This window comes from Nicotiana sylvestris, chromosome 4, assembly GCF_000393655.2.
Source record: "Nicotiana sylvestris chromosome 4, ASM39365v2, whole genome shotgun sequence".
Classification (NCBI taxonomy): Eukaryota; Viridiplantae; Streptophyta; class Magnoliopsida; order Solanales; family Solanaceae; genus Nicotiana; species Nicotiana sylvestris.
This window is the reverse complement of record NC_091060.1, coordinates 110,957,281-110,979,179: the sequence shown is the minus strand read 5'-3', so window position 1 is coordinate 110,979,179 and position 21,899 is coordinate 110,957,281. Positions and strand designations below refer to the sequence as shown.

At 39.6% G+C, this 21,899-nt stretch overlaps 3 protein-coding genes across 3 annotated transcripts; all 3 read left to right on the top strand.

The window, feature by feature from the left end:
- Window positions 1-211: 211 nt before the first annotated feature.
- Window positions 212-1,134, top strand: LOC138890005 (uncharacterized). Its single transcript, XM_070173354.1, has 2 exons — window positions 212-319; window positions 844-1,134. Exons 1-2 carry the CDS (start codon window positions 212-214, stop codon window positions 1,132-1,134), a joined length of 399 nt encoding a protein of 132 aa, XP_070029455.1.
- Window positions 1,135-8,040: 6,906 nt separating this feature from the next.
- On the top strand, window positions 8,041-8,559 carry LOC104248700 (uncharacterized). Its single transcript, XM_009805001.1, has one exon. The coding sequence runs from the start codon at window positions 8,041-8,043 to the stop codon at window positions 8,557-8,559; it is 519 nt and encodes a 172-aa protein (XP_009803303.1).
- Window positions 8,560-9,517: 958 nt separating this feature from the next.
- LOC138890003 (uncharacterized) lies at window positions 9,518-10,000 on the top strand. Its single transcript, XM_070173353.1, has one exon. The coding sequence runs from the start codon at window positions 9,518-9,520 to the stop codon at window positions 9,998-10,000; it is 483 nt and encodes a 160-aa protein (XP_070029454.1).
- Window positions 10,001-21,899: the final 11,899 nt, after the last annotated feature.

Genomic DNA, 21,899 nt, shown 5'->3' with positions numbered 1-21,899 from the left:
TGAGTATATGTTGCGTTCATGTGTTCTCGACTTCAAGGGTAGCTGGGATGATTATTTTCCACTCATAGAATTTGCTTAGAACAATAGCTATAATGCTAGTATTCAGATGGCACCATTCGAGGCGTTATATGGTACGAGATATAGATCTCCCATTTTGTGGTTTGAGATTGGGTAAGCCGAGTTGATTGGACAAGACCTAGTGCATCAAGCTATGGAAAAGGTTAAGATCATTAAGGAGCGGTTGAAAACTGCTCAGAATCATCAAAAGTCCTATTTGGATGTTCGCCGCAATGATTTGGAGTTCAAAGAAGATGATTGGGTATTGGGTGTGTACTAATGCAACATGGCAAGTTTATAGCTTATGCTTCTAGGAAACTCAAGAATCATGAAAATAATTATCCAACACATGACTTAGAACTTGCATCATTGAAGCTTAGCTTAGCTTTCGCATTGAAGATTTGGCGTCATTATTTGTATGGGGTTTATGGTGATGTATTTACGGATCACAAGAGCCTTCAATATATTTTCAAACAGAAGGAGCTAAATCTGAGGTAGAGGAGATGGCTTGAGTTACAAAAATATTACGACATCGATATTCTATATCACCCGGGCAAAGCCAATGTTATGGCAGATGCTCTTAACTGAAAATCTAAGGGTAGTTTGGCTCACTTGGAGGCATACAAAATTCCGATTACCTGGGAGGTTCATCAGTTGGCTAGCTTGGGAGTTTGTCTTGTGGACTCTAGTGAAGGCGGGGTGATTGTACAAAATAGAGTTGAATTATCGCTTGTGGAAGAGGTCAAAGAGAAATAATAAGACGATCTATTTTTGGTACAATTGAAGGAGGGGATTCATAAACATAAGACTACAGATTTTTCTCTTGGCATGGATGATGGTAGACTAGGGTACCAAGGTCGACTATGTGTTCCAAGTATAGATGGTCTACGGGAAAGAATCATGGTTGAAGCTCACACTTCTAGGCATTCCGTGCACCCAGGTTCTACAAAGATGTGTCATGATCTCAAGGAAGTCTATTGGTGGAATGACATGAAAAGGAATGGAGCGGACTTTGTGGCAAAACGTTCAAAATGTCAGCAAGTGAAGGCCAAGCATCAAAGGCCTGGTGGGTTGTAAAGGAACATAGAAATTCTAATGTGGAAGTGGAAATAATTAATATGGACTTTTTGGTAGGACTATCGCACACTCCATGCAAGTTTGACACAAATTGGGTGATTGTGGATCGACTCACGAAATCAGCACACTTCTTGGCAGTTAAATCAACCGACATAGTGGAACAGTATGCTCAGTTATATATCAATGAAATAGCCAGGCTGCATGGCACTCCAGCTTCTATCATTTCTGATCGAGGAGTTCAGTCCACGGCTAACTTTTGGAAGAAATTTCAGCAAGATTTGGGTACTCAGGTGAATCTTAGTACAACCTTTCATACACAAACCGATGGGCAGGCAAAGCAGACTTGAGTATATGTTGCGTTCCTGTGTTCTCGACTTCAAGGGTAGCTGGGATGATTATTTTCCACTCATAGAATTTGCTTAGAACAATAGCTATAATGCTAGTATTCAGACGGCACCATTCGAGACGTTATATGGTACGAGATATAGATCTCCCATTTTGTGGTTTGAGATTGGGTAAGCCGAGTTGATAGGACAAGACCTAGTGCATCAAGCTATGGAAAAGGTTAAGATCATTAAGGAACGGTTGAAAACTGCTCAGAATCATCAAAAGTCCTATTTGGATATTCGCCTCAATGATTTGGAGTTCAAAGAATATGATTGGGTATTGGGTGTGTACTAATGCAACATGGCAACTTTATAGCTTATGCTTCTAGGAAACTTAAGAATCATGAAAAGAATTATCCAACACATGACTTAGAACTTGCGTCATTGAAGCTTAGCTTAGCTTTCGCATTGACGATTTGGCGTCATTATTTGTATGGGGTTTATGTTGATGTATTTACGGATCACAAGAGCCTTCAATATATTTTCAAACAGAAGGAGCTAAATCTGAGGCAGAGGAGATGGCTTGAGTTACAAAAATATTACGACATCGATATTCTATATCACCCGGGCAAAGCCAATGTTATGGCAGATGCTCTTAACTGAAAATCTATAGGTAGTTTGGCTCACTTGGAGGCATATAAAATTCCGTTTACCGGGGAGGTTCATCAGTTGGCTAGCTTGGGAGTTTGTCTTGTGGACTCTAGTGAAGGCGGGGTGATTGTACAAAATAGAGTTGAATTATCGCTTGTGGAAAAGGTCAAAGAGTAACAATACGACGATCTATTTTTGGTACAATTGAAGGAGGGGATTCATAAACATAAGACTACAGATTTTTCTCTTGGCATGGATGATGGTAGACTAGGGTACCAAGGTCGACTATGTGTTCCAAGTATAGATGGTCTACGGGAAAGAATCATGGTTGAAGCTCACACTTCTAGGCATTCCGTGCACCCAGGTTCTACAAAGATGTGTCATGATCTCAAGGAAGTCTATTGGTGGAATGACATGAAAAGGAACGTAGCGGACTTTGTGGCAAAACGTTCAAAATGTTAGCAAGTGAAGGCCAAGCATCAAAGGCCTGGTGGGTTGTAAAGGAACGTAGAAATTCTAATGTGGAAGTGGAAATAATTAATATGGACTTTGTGGTAGGACTATCGCACACTCCATGCAAGTTTGACTCAAATTGGGTGATTGTGGATCGACTCACGAAATCAGCACACTTCTTGGCAGTTAAATCAACCGACATAGTGGAACAGTATGCTCAGTTATATATCAAGGAAATAGCCAGGCTGCATGGCACTCCAGCTTCTATCATTTCTGATCGAGGAGCTCAGTCCACGGCTAACTTTTGGAAGATATTTCAGGAAGGTTTGGGTACTCAGGTGAATCTTAGTACAACCTTTCATCCACAAACCGATGGGCAGGCAAAGCAGACTTGAGTATATGTTGTGTTCCTGTGTTCTCGACTTCAAGGGTAGCTGGGATGATTATTTTCCACTCATAGAATTTGCTTAGAACAATAGCTATAATGCTAGTATTCAGACGGCACCATTCGAGACGTTATATGGTACGAGATATAGATCTCCCATTTTGTGGTTTGAGATTGGGTAAGCCGAGTTGATAGGACAAGACCTAGTGCATCAAGCTATGGAAAAGGTTAAGATCATTAAGGAACGGTTGAAAACTGCTCAGAATCATCAAAAGTCCTATTTGGATGTTCGCCTCAATGATTTGGAGTTCAAAGAAGATGATTGGGTATTGGGTGTGTACTAATGCAACATGGCAACTTTATAGCTTATGCTTCTAGGAAACTCAAGAATCATGAAAAGAATTATCCAACACATGACTTAGAACTTGCGTCATTGAAGCTTAGCTTAGCTTTCGCATTGAAGATTTGGCGTCATTATTTGTATGGGGTTTATGTTGATGTATTTACGGATCACAAGAGCCTTCAATATATTTTCAAACAGAAGGAGCTAAATCTGAGGCAGAGGAGATGGCTTGAGTTACAAAAATATTACGACATCGATATTCTATATCACCCGGGCAAAGCCAATGTTATGGCAGATGCTCTTAACTGAAAATCTGTAGGTAGTTTGGCTCACTTGGAGGCATATAAAATTCCGTTTACCGGGGAGGTTCATCATTTGGCTAGCTTGGGAGTTTGTCTTGTCGACTCTAGTGAAGGCGGGGTGATTGTACAAAATAGAGTTGAATTATCGCTTGTGGAAAAGGTCAAAGAGTAACAATACGACGATCTATTTTTGGTACAATTGAAGGAGGGGATTCATAAACATAAGACTACAGATTTTTCTCTTGGCATGGATGATGGTAGACTAGGGTACCAAGGTCGACTATGTGTTCCAAGTATAGATGGTCTACGGGAAAGAATCATGGTTAAAGCTCACACTTCTAGGAATTCCGTGCACCCAGGTTCTACAAAGATGTGTCATGATCTCAAGGAAGTCTATTGGTGGAATGACATGAAAAGGAACGTAGCGGACTTTGTGGCAAAACGTTCAAAATGTCAGCAAGTGAAGGCCAAGCATCAAAGGCCTGGTGGGTTGTAAAGGAACGTAGAAATTCTAATGTGGAAGTGGAAATAATTAATATGGACTTTGTGGTAGGACTATCGCACACTCCATGCAAGTTTGACTCAAATTGGGTGATTGTGGATCGACTCACGAAATCAGCACACTTCTTGGCAGTTAAATCAACCGACATAATGGAATAGTATGCTCAGTTATATATCAAGGAAATAGCCAGGCTGCATGGCACTCCAGCTTCTATCATTTCTGATCGAGGAGCTCAGTCCACGGCTAACTTTTGGAAGAAATTTCAGGAAGGTTTGGGTACTCAGGTGAATCTTAGTACAACCTTTCATCCACAAACCGATGGGCAGGCAAAGCAGACTTGAGTATATGTTGTGTTCCTGTGTTCTTGACTTCAAGGGTAGCTGGGATGATTATTTTCCACTCATAGAATTTGCTTAGAACAATAGCTATAATGCTAGTATTCAGACGGCACCATTTGAGACGTTATATGGTACGAGATATAGATCTCCCATTTTGTGATTTGAGATTGGGTAAGCCGAGTTGATAGGACAAGACCTAGTGCATCAAGCTATGGAAAAGGTTAAGATCATTAAGGAACGGTTGAAAACTGCTCAGAATTATCAAAAGTCCTATTTGGATGTTCGCCGCAATGATTTGGAGTTCAAAGAAGATGATTAGGTATTGGGTGTGTACTAATGCAACATGGCAACTTTATAGCTTATGCTTCTAGGAAACTCAAGAATCATGAAAAGAATTATCCAACAAATGACTTAGAACTTGCGTCATTGAAGTAATCTTAGCTTTCGCATTGAAGACTTGGCGTCCTTATTTGTATGGGGTTTATATTGATGTATTTACGGATCGCAAGAGCCTTCAATATATTTTCAAACAGAAGGAGCTAAATCTGAGGCAGAGGAGATGGTTTGAGTTACTAAAATATTATGACATCGATATTCTATATCACCCGGGCAAAGCCAATGTTATGGCAGATGCTCTTAGCTTAAAATCTATGGGTTGTTTGGCTCACTTAGAGGCATATAAAATTCTGTTTACCGGGGAGGTTCATTGGTTGGCTAGCTTGGGATTTTGTCTTGCGGACTCTAGTGAAGGTGGGGTGATTGTACAAAATAGAGTTGAATTATCGCTTGTGGAAGAGGTCAAAGAGAAACAATACGATGATCTATTTTTGGTACAATTGAAGGAGGGGATTCATAAAAATAAGACTACAGATTTTTCTCTTGGCATGGATGATGGTGGACTAGGGTACCAAGGTCGACTATGTGTTCCAAGTATAGATGGTCTACGGGAAAGAATCATGGTTGAAGCTCACACTTCTAGGCATTCCGTGCACCCAGGTTCTACAAAGATGTGTCATGATCTCAAGGAAGTCTATTGGTCGAATGACATGAAGAGGAATGTAGCGGACTTTGTGGCAAAACGTTCAAAATGTCAGCAACTGAAGGCCAAGCATCAAAGGCCTGGTGGGTTGTAAAGGAATGTAGAAATTCTAATGTGGAAGTTGAAATAATTAATATGGACTTTGTGGTAGGACTATCGCACACTACATGCAAGTTTGACTCAATTTGGGTGATTGTGGATCGACTCACGAAATCAGCACACTTCTTGGCAGTTAAATCAACCTACATAGTGGAACAATATGCTCAGTTATATATCAAGGAAATAGACAGGCTGCATGGCACTCCAGCTTCTATCATTTCTGATCGAGGAGCTCAGTCCACGGCTAACTTTTGCAAGAAATTTCAGCAAGGTTTGGGTACTTAGGTAAATCTTAGTACAGCCTTTCATCCACAAACCGATGGGCAGGAAAAGCAGACTTGAGTATATGTTGCATTCCTGTGTTCTCGACTTCAAGGGTAGCTGGGATGATTATTTTCCACTCATAGAATTTGTTTAGAACAATAGCTATAATGCTAGTATTCAGACGGCACCATTCGAGGCGTTATATGGTACGAGATATAGATCTTTCATTTTGTGGTTTGAGATTGGGTAAAATGAGTTTATAGGACAAGACCTAGTGCATCAAGCTACGGAAAAGGTTAAGATCATTAAGGAGCGGTTGAAAACTGCTCAGAATCATCAAAAGTCCTATTTAGATGTTCGCCGCAATGATTTGGTGTTCAAAGAAGATGATTGGATATTGGGTGTGTACTAATGCAACATAGCAAGTTGATAGCTTATGCTTCTAGGAAACTCAAGAATTATGAAAAGAATTATCCAACACATGACTTAGAACTTGCGTCATTGAAGCTTAGCTTAACATTCGCATTGAAGATTTGGCGTCATTATTTGTATGGGGTTAATGTTGATGTATTTACGGATCACAAGAGCCTTCAATATATTTTCAAACAGAATGAGATAAATCTGAGGCAGAGGAGATGGTTTGAGTTACTAAAATATTATGACATCGATATTCTATATCACCCGGGCAAAGCCAATGTTATGGCAGATGCTCTTAGCTGAAAATCTGTGGGTTGTTTGGCTCACTTAGAGGCATATAAAATTCTGTTTACCGGGGAGGTTCATTGGATGGCTAGCTTGGGATTTTGTCTTGCGGGCTCTAGTGAAGGTGGGGTGATTGTACAAAATAGAGTTGAATTATCGCTTGTGGAAGAGGTCAAAGAGAAACAATACGATGATCTATTTTTGGTACAATTGAAGGAGGGGATTCATAAACATAAGACTACAGATTTTTCTCTTGGCATGGATGATGGTGGACTAGGGTACCAAGGTCGACTATGTGTTTCAAGTATAGATGGTCTACGGGAAAGAATCATGGTTAAAGCTCACACTTCTAGGCATTCCGTGCACCCAGGTTCTACAAAGATGTGTCATGATCTCAAGGAAGTCTATTGGTGGAATGACATGAAGAGGAATGTAGCGGACTTTGTGGCAAAACGTTCAAAATGTCAGCAACTGAAGGCCAAGCATCAAAGGCCTGGTGGGTTGGAAAGGAACGTAGAAATTCTAATGTTGAAGTGGACATAATTAATATGGACTTTGTGGTAGGACTATCGCACACTACATGCAAGTTTGACTCAATTTGGGTGATTGTGGATCGACTCACGAAATCAGCACACTTCTTTGCAGTTAAATCAACCTACATAGTGGAACAGTATGCTCAGTTATATATCAAGGAAATAGACAGGCTGCATGGCACTCCAGCTTCTATCATTTCTGATCGAGGAGCTCAGTCCACGACTAACTTTTGCAAGAAATTTCAGCAAGGTTTGTGTACTTAGGTAAATCTTAGTACAACCTTTCATCCACAAACCGATGGGCAGGCAAAGCAGACTTGAGTATATGTTGCGTTCCTGTGTTCTCGACTTTAAGGGTAGCTGGGATGATTATTTTCCACTCATAGAATTTGCTTAGAACAATAGCTATAATGCTAGTATTCAGACGGCACCATTCGAGGCGTTATATGGTACGAGATATAGATCTCCCATTTTGTGGTTTGAGATTGGGTAAGTCGAGTTTATAGGACAAGACCTAGTGCATCAAGCTATGGAAAAGGTTAAGATCATTAAGGAGCGGTTGAAAACTGCTCAGAATCATCAAAAGTCCTATTTAGATGTTCGCCGCAATGATTTGGTGTTCAAAGAAGATGATTGGATATTGGGTGGGTACTAATGCAACATGGCAAGTTTATAGCTTATGCTTCTAGGAAACTCAAGAATTATGAAAAGAATTATCCAACAAATGACTTAGAACTTGCGTCATTGAAGCTTAGCTTAACATTCGCATTGAAGATTTGGCGTCATTATTTGTATGGGGTTAATGTTGACGGATTTACGGATCACAAGAGCCTTCAATATATTTTCAAACAAAAGGAGCTAAATCTGAGGTAGAGGAGATGGTTTGAGTTACTAAAATATTACGACATCGATATTCTATATCACCCGGGCAAAGCCAATGTTATGGCAGATGCTCTTAGCTGAAAATCTATGGGTTGTTTGGCTCACTTGGAGGCATATAAAATTCCGTTTACCGGGGAGGTTCATTGGTTGGCTAGCTTAGGAGTTTGTCTTGCGGACTCTAGAGAAGGTGGGGTGATTGTACAAAATAGAGTTGAATTATCGCTTGTGGAAGAGGTCAAAAAGAAACAATACGATGATCTATTTTTGGTACAATTGAAGGAGGGGATTCATAAACATAAGACTATAGATTTTTCTCTTGGCATGGATGATGGTGGACTAGGGTACCAAGGTCGACTATGTGTTCCAAGTATAGATGGTCTACGGGAAAGAATCATGGTTGAAGCTCACACTTCTAGGCATTCCGTGCACCCAGGTTCTACAAAGATGTGCCATGATCTCAAGGAAGTCTATTGGTGGAATGACATGAAGAGGAATGTAGCGGACTTTGTGGCAAAACGTTCAAAATGTCAGCAACTGAAGGCCAAGCATCAAAGGCCTGGTGGGTTGGAAAGGAACGTAGAAATTCTAATGTGGAAGTGGAAATAATTAATATGGACTTTGTGATAGGACTATCGCACACTCCATGTAAGTTTGACTCAATTTGGGTGATTGTGGATCGACTCACGAAATCAGCACACTTCTTGGCAGTTAATGAACCGACATAGTGGAACAGTATGCTCAGTTATATATATAAGAAATAGTCAGGCTGCATGGCACTCCAGCTTCTATCATTTCTGATCGAGGAGCTCAGTCCACGGCTAATTTTTGGAAGAAATTTCAGCAAGGTTTGGGTATTCAGGTGAATCTTAGTACAACATTTCATCCACAAACCGATGGGCAGGCAAAGCAGACTTGAGTATATGTTGCGTTCCTGTGTTCTCGACTTCAAGGGTAGCTGGGATGATTATTTTCCACTCATAGAATTTGCTTAGAACAATAGCTATAATGCTAGTATTCAGACGGCACCATTCGAGGCGTTATATGGTACGAGATATAGATCTCCCATTTTGTGGTTTGAGATTGGGTAAGCCGAGTTGATAGGACAAGACCTAGTGCATCAAGCTATGGAAAAGGTTAAGATCATTAAGGAGCAGTTGAAAACTGCTCAGAATCATCAAAAGTCCTATTTGGATGTTCGCCGCAATGATTTGGAGTTCAAAGAAGATGATTGGGTATTGGGTGTGTACTAATGCAACATGGCAAGTTTATAGCTTATGCTTCTAGGAAACTCAAGAATCATGAAAATAATTATCCAACACATGACTTAGAACTTGCGTCATTGAAGCTTAGCTTAGCTTTCGCATTGTAGATTTGGCGTCATTATTTGTATGAGGTTTATGTTGATGTATTTACGGATCACAAGAGCCTTCAATATATTTTCAAACAGAAGGACCTAAATCTGAGGCAGAGGAGATGGCTTGAGTTACAAAAATATTACGACATCGATATTCTATATCACCCGGGCAAAGCTAATGTTATGGCAGATGCTCTTAGCTGAAAATCTATGGGTAGTTTGGCTCACTTGGAGGCATATAAAATTCCGTTTACCGGGGAGGTTCATCGGTTTGCTAGCTTGGGAGTTTGTCTTGTGGACTCTAGTGAAGGCGGGGTGATTGTACAAAATAGAGTTGAATTATCGCTTGTGGAAGAGGTCAAAGAGAAACAATACGACGATCTATTTTTGGTACAATTGAAGGAGGGGATTCATAAACATAAGACTACAGATTTTTCTCTTGGCATGGATGATAGTGGACTAGGGTACCAAGGTCGACTATGTGTTCCAAGTATGGATGGTCTACGGGAAAGAATCATGGTTGAAGCTCACACTTCTAGGCATTCCGTACACCCAGGTTCTACAAAGATGTGTCATGATCTCAAGGAAGTCTATTGGTGGAATGACATGAAGAGGAATGTAGCGGACTTTGTGGCAAAACGTTCAAAATGTCAGCAAGTGAAGGCCAAGCATCAAAGGCCTGGTGTGTTGTAAAGGAACGTAGAAATTCTAATGTGGAAGTGGAAATAATTAATATGGACTTTGTGGTAGGACTATCACACACTTCATGCAAGTTTGACTCAATTTGGGTGATTGTGGATCGACTCACGAAATCAGCACACTTCTTGGTAGTTAAATGAACCGACATAGTGGAACAGTATGCTCAGTTATATATCAAGGAAATAGCCATGTTGCATGGCACTCCAGCTTCTATCATTTCTGATCAAGGAGCTCAGTCCACGGCTAACTTTTGGAAGAAATTTCATCAAGGTTTGGGTACTCAGGTGAATCTTAGTACAACCTTTCATCCACAAACCGATGGGCAGGCAAAGCAGACTTGAGTATATGTTGCGTTCCTGTGTTCTCGACTTTAAGGGTAGCTGGGATGATTATTTTCCACTCATAGAATTTGCTTAGAACAATAGCTATAATGCTAGTATTCAGACGGCACCATTCGAAGCGTTATATGGTACGAGATACAGATCTCCCATTTTGTGGTTTGAGATTGGGTAAGCCGAGTTGATTAGGACAAGACCTAGTGCATCAAGCTATGGAAAAGGTTAAGATCATTAAGGAGCGGTTGAAAACTGCTCAAAATCATCAAAAGTCCTATTTGGATGTTCGCCGCAATGATTTGGAGTTCAAAGAAGATGATTGGGTATTCTTGAAGGTTTCTCCCATGAAGGGTGTAATGCAATTTGGAAAGAAAGGGAAAATGAGTCCGAGGTATGTCGGGCCATACATAATCATTTAGAGGATTGGCTAGGTGGTGTCCATGCTTGAGCTACCACCTGAGATATCATCAGTGCACCCGGTATTTCATGGGTCCATGTTGAAGAAAGTAGTTGGAGATCCGTCGCTTGTCGAACTAGTTGAGGCTATCGAGGTTAATGAAGAACTGTCATATGAAGAAATTCAAGTTGTCATTCTTGATAAGCATGTCCGAAAGTTGAGGAATAAAGAAATTGCCTCTGTGACGGTGTTATGGAGAAACCAGCACGTTAAAGAAACTACTTGGGAGGCCGAGGAAGAAATGAAAAAGAAGCACCCTCATTTGTTTGAATAGCAATGTAATAGTTTCTATGAAGTTACTTCCTTTGAATTTTGTGTCACTTGTTCAATTGATGTAAAGGCATTCCTTTTTGTTTATATGTTGCTTATGAGGCCACGGTTGGTATTGTTATGAGTTATATTACGTCATTGGATTCTATATATATTTTTAGGATGTGTTTTTAGGGATCTCTTATAGGTGGATAGGCCTAGTTACCAGGGAAACTCTAGCAAAATTTTGGCAATTTAGGGAGTTAGTCAAATTTGGAACTGCGGGTGAGTGGTATGAAAATGGAGTTGCGTAAGATGCTAATAGTGAACCTTGATTTTTATTCGAGAATGAATGATCTTAAGTGGGGGACGATGTAAGGCCCCGTAAAATCTTTCCTAATAGCTGGGGTTTTGTGGTGCCGGGGTAGGCGTAGGTGTTAGCTCGTCGCGGTTCTAACTTTTTGGATTGAACAGTGCACTGGGAAGTTGAAGGAATACATTTGCAGAGTTGGCATATCTGCTACTCCGCATAATCACTCTGCTGGCCGCAGAATGGTTGCAGAGTGAGGCAGTCTTTTGGTCATTTTTGATGTCATTTTTGCGGCCTATTATGCGACCGCAGAACCATTTCATGGGCCGCACTCTAATCGCATATACAAACTTGATATTTTTCAGATGGAGGTTCTCCAGCACATTATGCGACCGCAGATTGAAGCAAGAAATGTCAGTTTTGGAGGGCTAATTATGCGGCCCACTTTACGAATCGCAGAAGCATTATGCGGTCGCCTATGCGACCGCAGTTCTGTGTCGGGGCTCCTATTTTGCTAATTTTTAAACCAGGCCCTAATTCGTTAAAACATATGCCATAGTCCATTTTGAGCATCTTTCTGATACTTTTCGAGTGAGAGAGAGTTCTTAGAGTGGGGGAGTAACCTTCAACCTATTATCCAATAATTCTTGCTCAGTCCTTGAAGATTAACAAGAAAAGTCCTCATCTTAAAGGTAAGAATCTATGCCCTAGCTCTTAATTTCGAAATTCTATTAAAAATGAATAATTAGAAAGACAATTCTTGGTTGTGGGGGTTGTTATCTTGCATGCATGTATTATCAAAGAATGTGGGAAGGTTGTGAGCTAAAGATGGTAGAGAATGGGTTAAGGAATGATGGAATCCTTCACAAAAGGGCCTTAAAAATATTAATGCACACCTAGTGTTTGTTAATATGCTCAAACAAGCTGGAATCATGATCATATTCTTAATTTTTGTCCAACTTGTTATATTTCTAAAATAGATTGAAGTTGCTAAGAATTTCGGAATATTGTAGAGCTTAAGTTGGCTAAACCCCCTCTTCTTAGAATTGAATCCCATGGTATTCATGCAATAGGTGTAAGTCCCAAATTGACCGTTATAGAAATTGCTATTCCAAATGTAATGGCGTTGAAAAATATATATGTGCAATATGTATTCCAGTGCTTTCATCATGTTATCTTATCATTTGAGGAGGTGTTCAAAACATGGAATATGTGCTAAAAATGCCTAGACTTCAAGTCAAATTCGAATAAAGATTGTTAGGCCAAATTATGTGAAAGGTCTCTATGTGCCTTAGATTCTAAATTCACATGTGTAATTAAAGTCTTGAATAAAAAGTCGTGTTGCTGTTGATAATGATAATAATGTTGGAATGTGGAAAAGAACTTGAATTATGAAATACGGTCAAGAGCCAAATATGATATAACAATTGTGGCCACTAGTGCCAATGAATTGAAAGATGTGAAAGAAGTGTGAAATGGGGTGATTTATAGATAATGCTAATGTCTCGGGCTAGACGGCCTAGCCGATCGGGCCGTGATCGGACGTTATGCCCCACACATGGTGGTAATTGTGCTGGAAATTATAATTGAAATTGTGATTATGGTTGATGTGTCAAATGAGATGACCTAGCCGATTGGGTCGGGATCGGACTCCGTGTAAAAATGTGGTGGTATTGTGGATGATGGTGTATCGGTACTAAGATCTCCCAACCAAAAATTACGGAAAGTTACTTGAAAACTTATGTGATTCTTAACTTGATGATTAGGTATTGTTTGAGGCTTCTATTGAATTCATAATTGTTCCTTCTTGTATTAATGATCATTCTATTGAGATGGTATTTAGTTATACATACTAGTACTATTCGATGGTACTAAGGTCCCTTTTGTCGGGGGCACTGCATCTTTAAATGGATACAGGTGTTTCCACAATAGGTAGCCTTGATTGCTGATATCAGTACATCCTCCTCCCAGCAATCTTGATGAGCTCCATTTCATTTCAGAGTTATACATATTTTATTCCTTATGTATTGTACTTTAGGTATAGCTGGGGTCTTGTTGCCGACACTTTTGTAGCACTCTTTTGTATCTATTAGAGGCTCCGTAGACACAATGTGGGTTGTATATGGGTGCTGGGAAAGTCGGACGAAATATGGTTGTGTTTGAATCATTTATTCCACTTCAAACTATGAAACATGTGTGTATTTTAAGACATTAGAAATGAAGTGACTAATGAAATGACTCGGTATTGTATACATGATCTCCCTATTATCTAATTAATGAAAATATGACTTCTCTTTGATCATAAGTGAGTTTGGGTAGAAAGTATCTAACAGGCCGGGTTCACTCAGTTGAGCGCCGGTCGCGCTCCCCGAGTTTGGGGCATGACATATACATGAATCCATCATTATTTTTATCATTTAATTAGTGTTTTGAGTTGGAAAAATTGAGTAATTTTGTGGAAACTTCCTAAGCTATAATTTAAGAGTTTGAAGGTCAATTTAAGATCAGAATTGAATAATTTTAATATAGTTGGACTCATTATTGAATGAGCGTTCGAATTTTGTAAGTTTGGTCAGGTTCCGAGACGCGGTCCCGGGGTTGACTTTTTGATTTTCTTCAAATATTGTAACTTTATTATCCGGAATAGTTTTCTATTGTTTGTATTTATGGTATAAAGTTATTTTACCTAGATTCAAGTCGTTCAGAGTTGGATATTTTCAGAAAAGGCTTACTAGCGGGTTGAGTTAGCTTGTTTAAGGTAAGTATCTTGCCTAACTTTGTGTGAGGGAATTATCCCTTTAGATTGGAGTTGTTTTGTGTTATTTGTGGTACGTGAAAGTTGTGTATGCAATGTGACGAGTGGGTACACGGGCTTAATGTGGTAATTGATCGGTTAGACTATTTAGTTTCTTTTCATTCCTATAATCGAATTGTCATAACATGTTATATCCTCGTCGTAAATCTATCCTTACATCCTTTCTATGACATTGTTAATACGTGTCCCATCTCTTACTTGTTATTTGTCGTTACATGCTTAGTTGAAGTTATTGGTTCCTTATTGCCTTGTTAATTATTGAATTGTTCAGTTACCTTTTTTGAAGTTGTTATTTTTTGCAATATCATCTTGTTGAACTTTGGTGTTGAAGTTGTAAGAACCGTTATCACTTGAGGCTAAGTTGTTAATAGTGGAGATATCGTTCTTTTTGAGCTATTCACCATTATATTGTTATTGTCGAGATTCGTGTACACATTGTGGTTGATCAATGGGCTATTTGTTGTTTGAGATCCATAATGTTGCTTTGATTCACTTCAAAAGAATATGAAGTCTTGGCTGGACATAGACATGACCCAGGAGCTTTGGATCAACTACTCCGACTTTGAAATAGAGTTAGTGCAAATATGCACTTTTGGCATTTAGAGGACCACTCTTTTATAGCCTCAACAGCGAAGAGGTCACAAAGAAGCAAAATCACGGTCGTTGACTTATCATTATCTTATCATGGAGGTTATTTTCTTTCATTACTTATTTGATTATATCTTTCAGAGAGAAGCTCAGGCTATTGATTTATGATGTATTAAAAATTTTAAATGACCGAGTGATAATGGTGCACAATTTGGAGCTGGGTGGACAAAAGGCTCGCCCCTTTACGCACATCACGTGTTATACGACCAAAGCTTAGAATTTTGTTTAGTTCCTTATTTGTGTATCAATTATGTTAAGATCAAGCCCTAGGTCCTCCATGTCTGAGCTTCACAGAAGGATCGAGAGCAGAAGAAGAGAAGAGATAGAAAGAGAAAATGTACAACTCATTTTCTTAACTAATGAAATGCAATGTACTGTACAACTAATATAACAAAATAACCGACCTTTTACACTTAACTATTAACTAACTACTTATCTACACCTTCTAGAACAGTACCAGTTAAATATATTTAGGTACAACTATACTATGCTAATAATTTCTACACTCCCCTTCAAGTTGACAATGGAAAATTTTTTTCATTCTCAACTTGGAAACCAGAACTGCGTGTTGTTGGTGTCCTAAAGCTTGTGCTGAAATATCAGCTGGTTACTCATTACTTCCTATGTGTGCAGTCTTGATTAACCCCTATTGAATCTTCTCCCTTATGAAATGGCAATCAATCTCTATGTGTTTTATTCTTTCATGGTAGACGGGATTTGCAGCAATTTGTAACACAACTTTGTTATCACAATATAGCTCTGTAGGTTCTTTAATATCGACGGTTAGCTCCTTCTGTAAACCATGTCAACTCTGCCACTGTATGTGCCATACTTCTGTACTCAGCTTTAGCTGAGCTCCTCGAGATAGTAGTCTACTTTTTTGCCTTCCGTGAGATAAGACAACTCCCCAACTTGATACACAAATATGTAATTGACTTTTTGGACTTAGGACATGATCCCGAATATGAATCACAGAATCCCTGAAATCTTTCTACACTATTACTTAACAAAAGAATTCCAAGTCCAGATTGATCCTTAATGTACCTCACAACATGTAGTGCAACTTCATAGTGAGACTTCTTTGGAGCGGGCATAAATTGGCTAATACATTGTACTGCATATGCAATGTTAGGTCTTGTGATTATCAAATATAGATGTTTTCCAACCAGGCTTTGAAAAAGACTTCTGTCCTCCAAGACACTGTCATTAGTGTTCCCATCTACAATCTTATCAAACTCTATACTTGTAAGTTTCAAGTTATGTTCCATTGGAGTCTTCTTGGGCTTTGATCTTGAGAGCCCTGCCTCTAATATCATCTCTAAGGCATACTTTCTCTGGGACATAAAGATAACTTTTGCTGATCTAGCAATTTCAATTCCCAGGAAGTTTCTCAATTCTCCAAGATCTTTCAGTTTGAAGTTCTAATGCAAGGCTACTTTTGATGTATTAATCTCCTCTTGATCGTTTACTGTAACAAGTAAATCATCTACATAGACAAGTACAAGAACAAAAGTTCCATTAGTTGTTTTAGTAAACAATGAGTAATCATGTCTCCTTTGATGAAAGATAGACTTGAGAAGTGTTTGTGTTAGCTTCAAATTCCATTAACTCGAGGCTTGCTTCAAGCAATAAAGAGATTTAAGTAGTCTACACACCATATGCTCCCCCTAGCTACCAAATCCCTAAGGCATTGTCATGTAAATTACTTCACATAAATCTCCGTTTAAAAAAGCTTATATACATCCATTTGGTAGATTGTCCATTTTCTAAGTGCAAAAACTGCTATAAAAGTCCTCACTATTGTCATTTTGGCCACAGGTGAGAAGGTGTCATGAAAGTCAATCCCCTCCTACTGGGTATAGCCCTTTTCTACCAGTTTGGCCTTAACCTTTCTACTGTGTCATCAACATTGTACTTAATTTTGTACACCTATTTACATCCTATAGAGACTTTTCCAAGAGGCAAATTCACAACTTCCCAAGTGTTGCTTTATTTTAATGCTTCAATCTTAAGTTTCATAGCCTTGATCCACCTCTTATCTTTAACAGCTTAGGAAAATGAGGTTGGCTTAGTGTCAGATGAAAAAGAAGCTATGTAGTATTGAAAAATAGGTGAAAGATGAGAATAAAAAATGAATTAATGTATATGATAAAGAGATGAAGCAGAGGCAGATGAGGATGCACATAGTCAGTCAGCCATATCGGAGGTTTAGAGATCCTAACTTATTTCTTGACTTGTGTGGGGCCCGTAACTGGGATAGTCTTTGTATCTGGGGCTACATCATTAGTATCAAATGATGATTCAGCAGGCAAAGAAGGTGCAAAAAAGGGAGAATGAGTAGGAGAGGAAGGAGAGTTAGCAAGAGAATCAGAAAAAGTAGCAAGTGAGTCTGCTGACTAATTTGAATGGTCAAGTGCAGTAACTTCTGGTTCAACATTGGTAGAGTTCTGGTTCTATGCTAGACGAAGGAAAGATATCTAGGACAATGTGACTAGGATTTGGATCAGGGATATAAGAATCTGTGTAAGGTGCTTGAAAGGAAAGATCATTTTTTTGAAGACATCATCCCTACTAATCATGAATTTGTTAGCAGCAGTATCATTTTTGTGTTGGTGCATACCCCATTAAGACTCAAGGAATATATTTAGGATTGAATTTGTCATGGAAATCAATCTTTGTGCCGTAGTAACTGCACCCCATTGTTCTCATGAGGTCAAAAGAATGTGGTTTTCCATGGAACATCTCATAGGGAGATTTTTCCTTGTAGAACAGAACCGAGAAGTCTATCAATGATGTAGGTTACCGTTATAAATCAATCAACCCCAGAATTTTAAGGGTATGTTGGCTTGAAATCTTAAAGCTCTTCCTATTTCAAGAAAGTGCTTGTGCTTTCTCTCCACAACTCCATTCTGTTGTGGAGTGTGCACACAACTGCGTTGATGAATTCTTCCTTTGGACTTGAAGAGATTGAAACAAAGAGTGTTGAAGAATTCATGACCGTTGTCTAACATGACACATTTGACAGTATTACCAAATTGGTTTTCTACTAGTTAAAGGAAATCTTTCAAAACAACATACACATCACTCTTTAATCTCAAGAGAAAAGTCCATGTCATTCTAGTATAGTCATCCACAAGAGTTAGGAAGTATTTGAATCCATTATAAGAACATACTCTATAGGGTCCCCAAACATCCATATGGAATAGTTCAAAAGAGCAAAAAGACGTAGAAGTAATAATGGAAAACGGCAATATAGCTAACTTGCCTAGCAAGCGGACAAATAGGACAATTACAAGTAGAGGGCTTAGACAATTACTTATTTATTTTAGGTATATTTTGTAAGACTGTCATAGGGGCATAGCCTAGTCTTTGATGCCACGGGAAGCTTGAGCTTGGTTGATGTGAGACTGTCATACAGTTGGAAGAAGAAGATGTAGTAGCAGGTGCTGAAGGATTGAAGATATAGAGCCCTCCTCTGAGTCTACCAATCCCCTTCACCATGCCACTGGAGATGTCCTAAAAGATACAAAAATAAGGATAAAACTGGACTGAATTGTTTAACTATTTAGTGTATTTGGAGATAGACAACATGTTATATCTAAATTCAGGTACATAGAGCACACCATGAATGGTTTCTGAGTTAAATAGATTGCAAGGACCAGTGTGAGTAATTTTTGTGCTATCACCATTAGGAAAATGTACTGAGGAATATTTAGGCTCAGGTATTTGAGTGATACTTGACAAAAGATTAAAGGATGATACCATATGATTTGAAGCACCAGAATCAATAATCCAGCAGCTTTGTTCAGTCAGTGATTTACCTGCCATGTTAGCAACTTCTGATGACTGAGGTTCTTTACTTAAGAGCTTGTGAATCTGCTGATACTGTTCTGGATTGAAGGCCTGCACAGTTGGAATAGTCGGAACATTGTGCATAGCATATGCATTTCCTGCATTCTGAAACGCATCCCCTGCATTCACATTATGTGCCACAGGTCCACTATTGTCTTGTGTTCCTCTCCTTTTATTGTTGTTGTACTTAAAACTTGGTAGATATCTATTCAACTTGTAACAGGTGTCCCTTGTATGTCCTTTCATCTTGCAGTAGTCATGTATCAACATAGTGTTCCTCCTAGGTCTCATATTGGAAGCCTTGGCAGTTACAAGTGCACTGTTGTCTATACCAATAGGTGCACCACCTAGAATGCCATTCTATGTAGCAGATCCACTACTCATTCTCTGACATTCCTCTTGAATAATCATAGAGTATGCTTGATCAAGCGTTGGTGTTAGATGCATCATTAGTGTCACGACTCAAATCCACCATGTCGTGATGGCGCCTAACGTGAAACTAGGCAAGCCAACTCAATTACCAAAACAACACAAAATCCAAAATAACGATTTCTTTAAGATATTAATTAACAAAACTTTATAATATAAGTCTGAATAACAAAGTGCAGAAAGAAAAGCTCGACATCGGGGTGTCACAAGTCATGAGCATCTACTAAAAACTATTCGAACTATGTTGGTAATAAATGTGTATCGTAATAAATGCATTTGTACTATGTTAGGTTTCCCCCTCATATATAAAAGGAACCCTTTGTCATTTTGTAGGGATCTGATGCTCAATATTGAATACACAAGAACATTCTCTCTGCTCTCTAACATATTCTCTTGATCTCATTACTTCCATTTATTTCTTATATTCATTGTGTTCTATTTCTTGTTCTTCATTTATTGTTTTTATTGGCCATAATGATCCGTCATTGATTTTATCATAACTGTTAGTCATCCATCAACTACCCTCGGCAGGACATCAGACTCGACCTCGAGGCCCCGAATAAGCAAGCTCGAGGCCCCGATTATCAGCCATTCGGTTTGGTTATCACCTTTTTTTCTTGTTTCTAAGCCTTTCACTTAGCATCAATTACCTAACAACTAGCATAAAAATAGATCACATATTTTTAGAACCACAAAATCAAATCTAATTATAATTACCATTTTCAATGTTAACAGTTTGGCGCCCACCGTGGGGCTAAAAATAATAGTGATTATTTTCTTGCTAGTTTTACTACATAACGCAAGTTATCTTTAACGATTTTTCTTGTCCAAGATCTTTTTATTTCACGTCAAAATGTCTAACTCATTAAATGCACATGAAAACAACAACCTTGAAGACCATGGATAAAATGGTGTGGATGTTCCAGGTGTTGGTGTACCACCACGAAACCCTGAGAAAATCACCAGAACCAATTCTCGTGGACGTGATCTCGTGCAACGCCCAACACGTCAAAATAAGCTCCCACACCAACAGGAGCATACACCAAGAAGATAAACAAGAAGCTCAAAAAACCACGGCTCAGGAAGAACAAGAGGTTAGCCTTCACGTCATCTTTGAAATGTTGCAAACACAAAAGCTGGTGATTGATCAGTTGTAAAGCCACCAAAAGACTCCAAGCATGGTAGTTCGGGAAACGGCTCCCGAGCCAAGCAGGTACCAGAAAGATCAAGAAACAATGGGTCGGCAGCCGACCCCGCCATCATAAAGATGCTCGAGGACCTCACAAAGAGGATCGAGTCGGCGAGAAGAAGATAGAAGCCAACGACAAGAAGGTAGAGACCTACAATTCTAGCGTCAATCAAATTCCGGGCGCACCCCCGATTCTGAAATGTATAGATTCGAAGAAGTTTGTACAAAAGCCATTCCCACCAAAAGAGGCCCCAAAACCCATTCCAAATAAGTTCAGAATGCCCGACCTTCCGAAGTACAACAGGACCTCAGACCCCAACGAGCACATCACTACTTACACTTGTGCAGTGAAGGACAACGACCTAAAGGACGATGAGATCGAGTCCGTCCTACTGAAAATGTTAGGAGAGACGCTTTCAAAAGAGGCAATGATGTGGTACCACAACCTAGCCCAAAACTCGATAGATTCATTCACCATGTTGGCAGATTCTTTCATAAAGGCACATGCTGGTGCCATCAAAGTAGCTACAAGGAAATCTGACGTCTTCAAAATCAAGCAAAGGGAGAACGAGATGTTGCGAGAATTTGTATCTCGCTTTCAAATGGAACTACCACCGGTCTCCAACGATCAGGCGGTGCAGGCTTTCACTCAAGGTTTGAACGAGCGAAGCTCGGTAGCTTCGAAGCAGCTGAAGCAGAACTTAGTCGAATATCCCGTCGTGACTTGGTCGGACATCCACAACCGATACCAATCAAAGATCAGGGTCGAAGACGACCAACTAGGAGCCCCATCGGGCTCGGTATATCCTAGCAAGCTTCCGGTAAAGGAGTTAAAGCCGAATAAAGAGAGATACAAACAGTACACTAAAGAAAGAAGAAACGCCCCAAGGCGCAACATACCCCGCAATGACCGGAGGATGGACCGAGGCTAGAATCCTCGAGGACTTGTTAATAGAGCTGGATTCGATAGGCACACAGGGCTAACGGAGGCGCCCCGCTTGTCAGAATACAACTTTAACGTTGATGCTTCAAATATCGTATACGTCATTAGTAAAATCAGAGATACCAGGTGGCCAAGGCATGTACAATCAGATCCTTCGCAAAGAAACCATAACTTAGTGTGTGAGTTTCACAACACGCACGGTCACAGGACCGAAGATTGTCGGCAACTCCGGTAAGAAGTAGCCTGACTAATCAGCAAAGGTCACCTCCGAGAATTCCTCAGTGACCGGGCCAAAAATTAGTTGCGAGAAAGAGAGGCGACCAAGAAAAATGAAACAAATGAGCCACAGCAAGACATCCATATGATCTTAGAAAGGCATCGATGCTCCACAAGAACCCATGATCAGAAGAGCAAAAATATCCATCACCAGAGAAAAGTGAACTCGAGGTTACATACCCAAGGATGCTCTCACATTCAGCGATGAGGACATCGAGACCTTGTCTTAGTCTCACAACGACCCACTGGTAATCTCTTTCCTTGTAAATACATTTCAAATTAAACGTGTACTTGTGGATCTAAGTATCTCGGACAAAATTATCAGGTCGAGAATGGTAGAGCAGCTCGGACTGCTAGACAAAATCATGCCCGTCTCTCAAGTCCTCAACG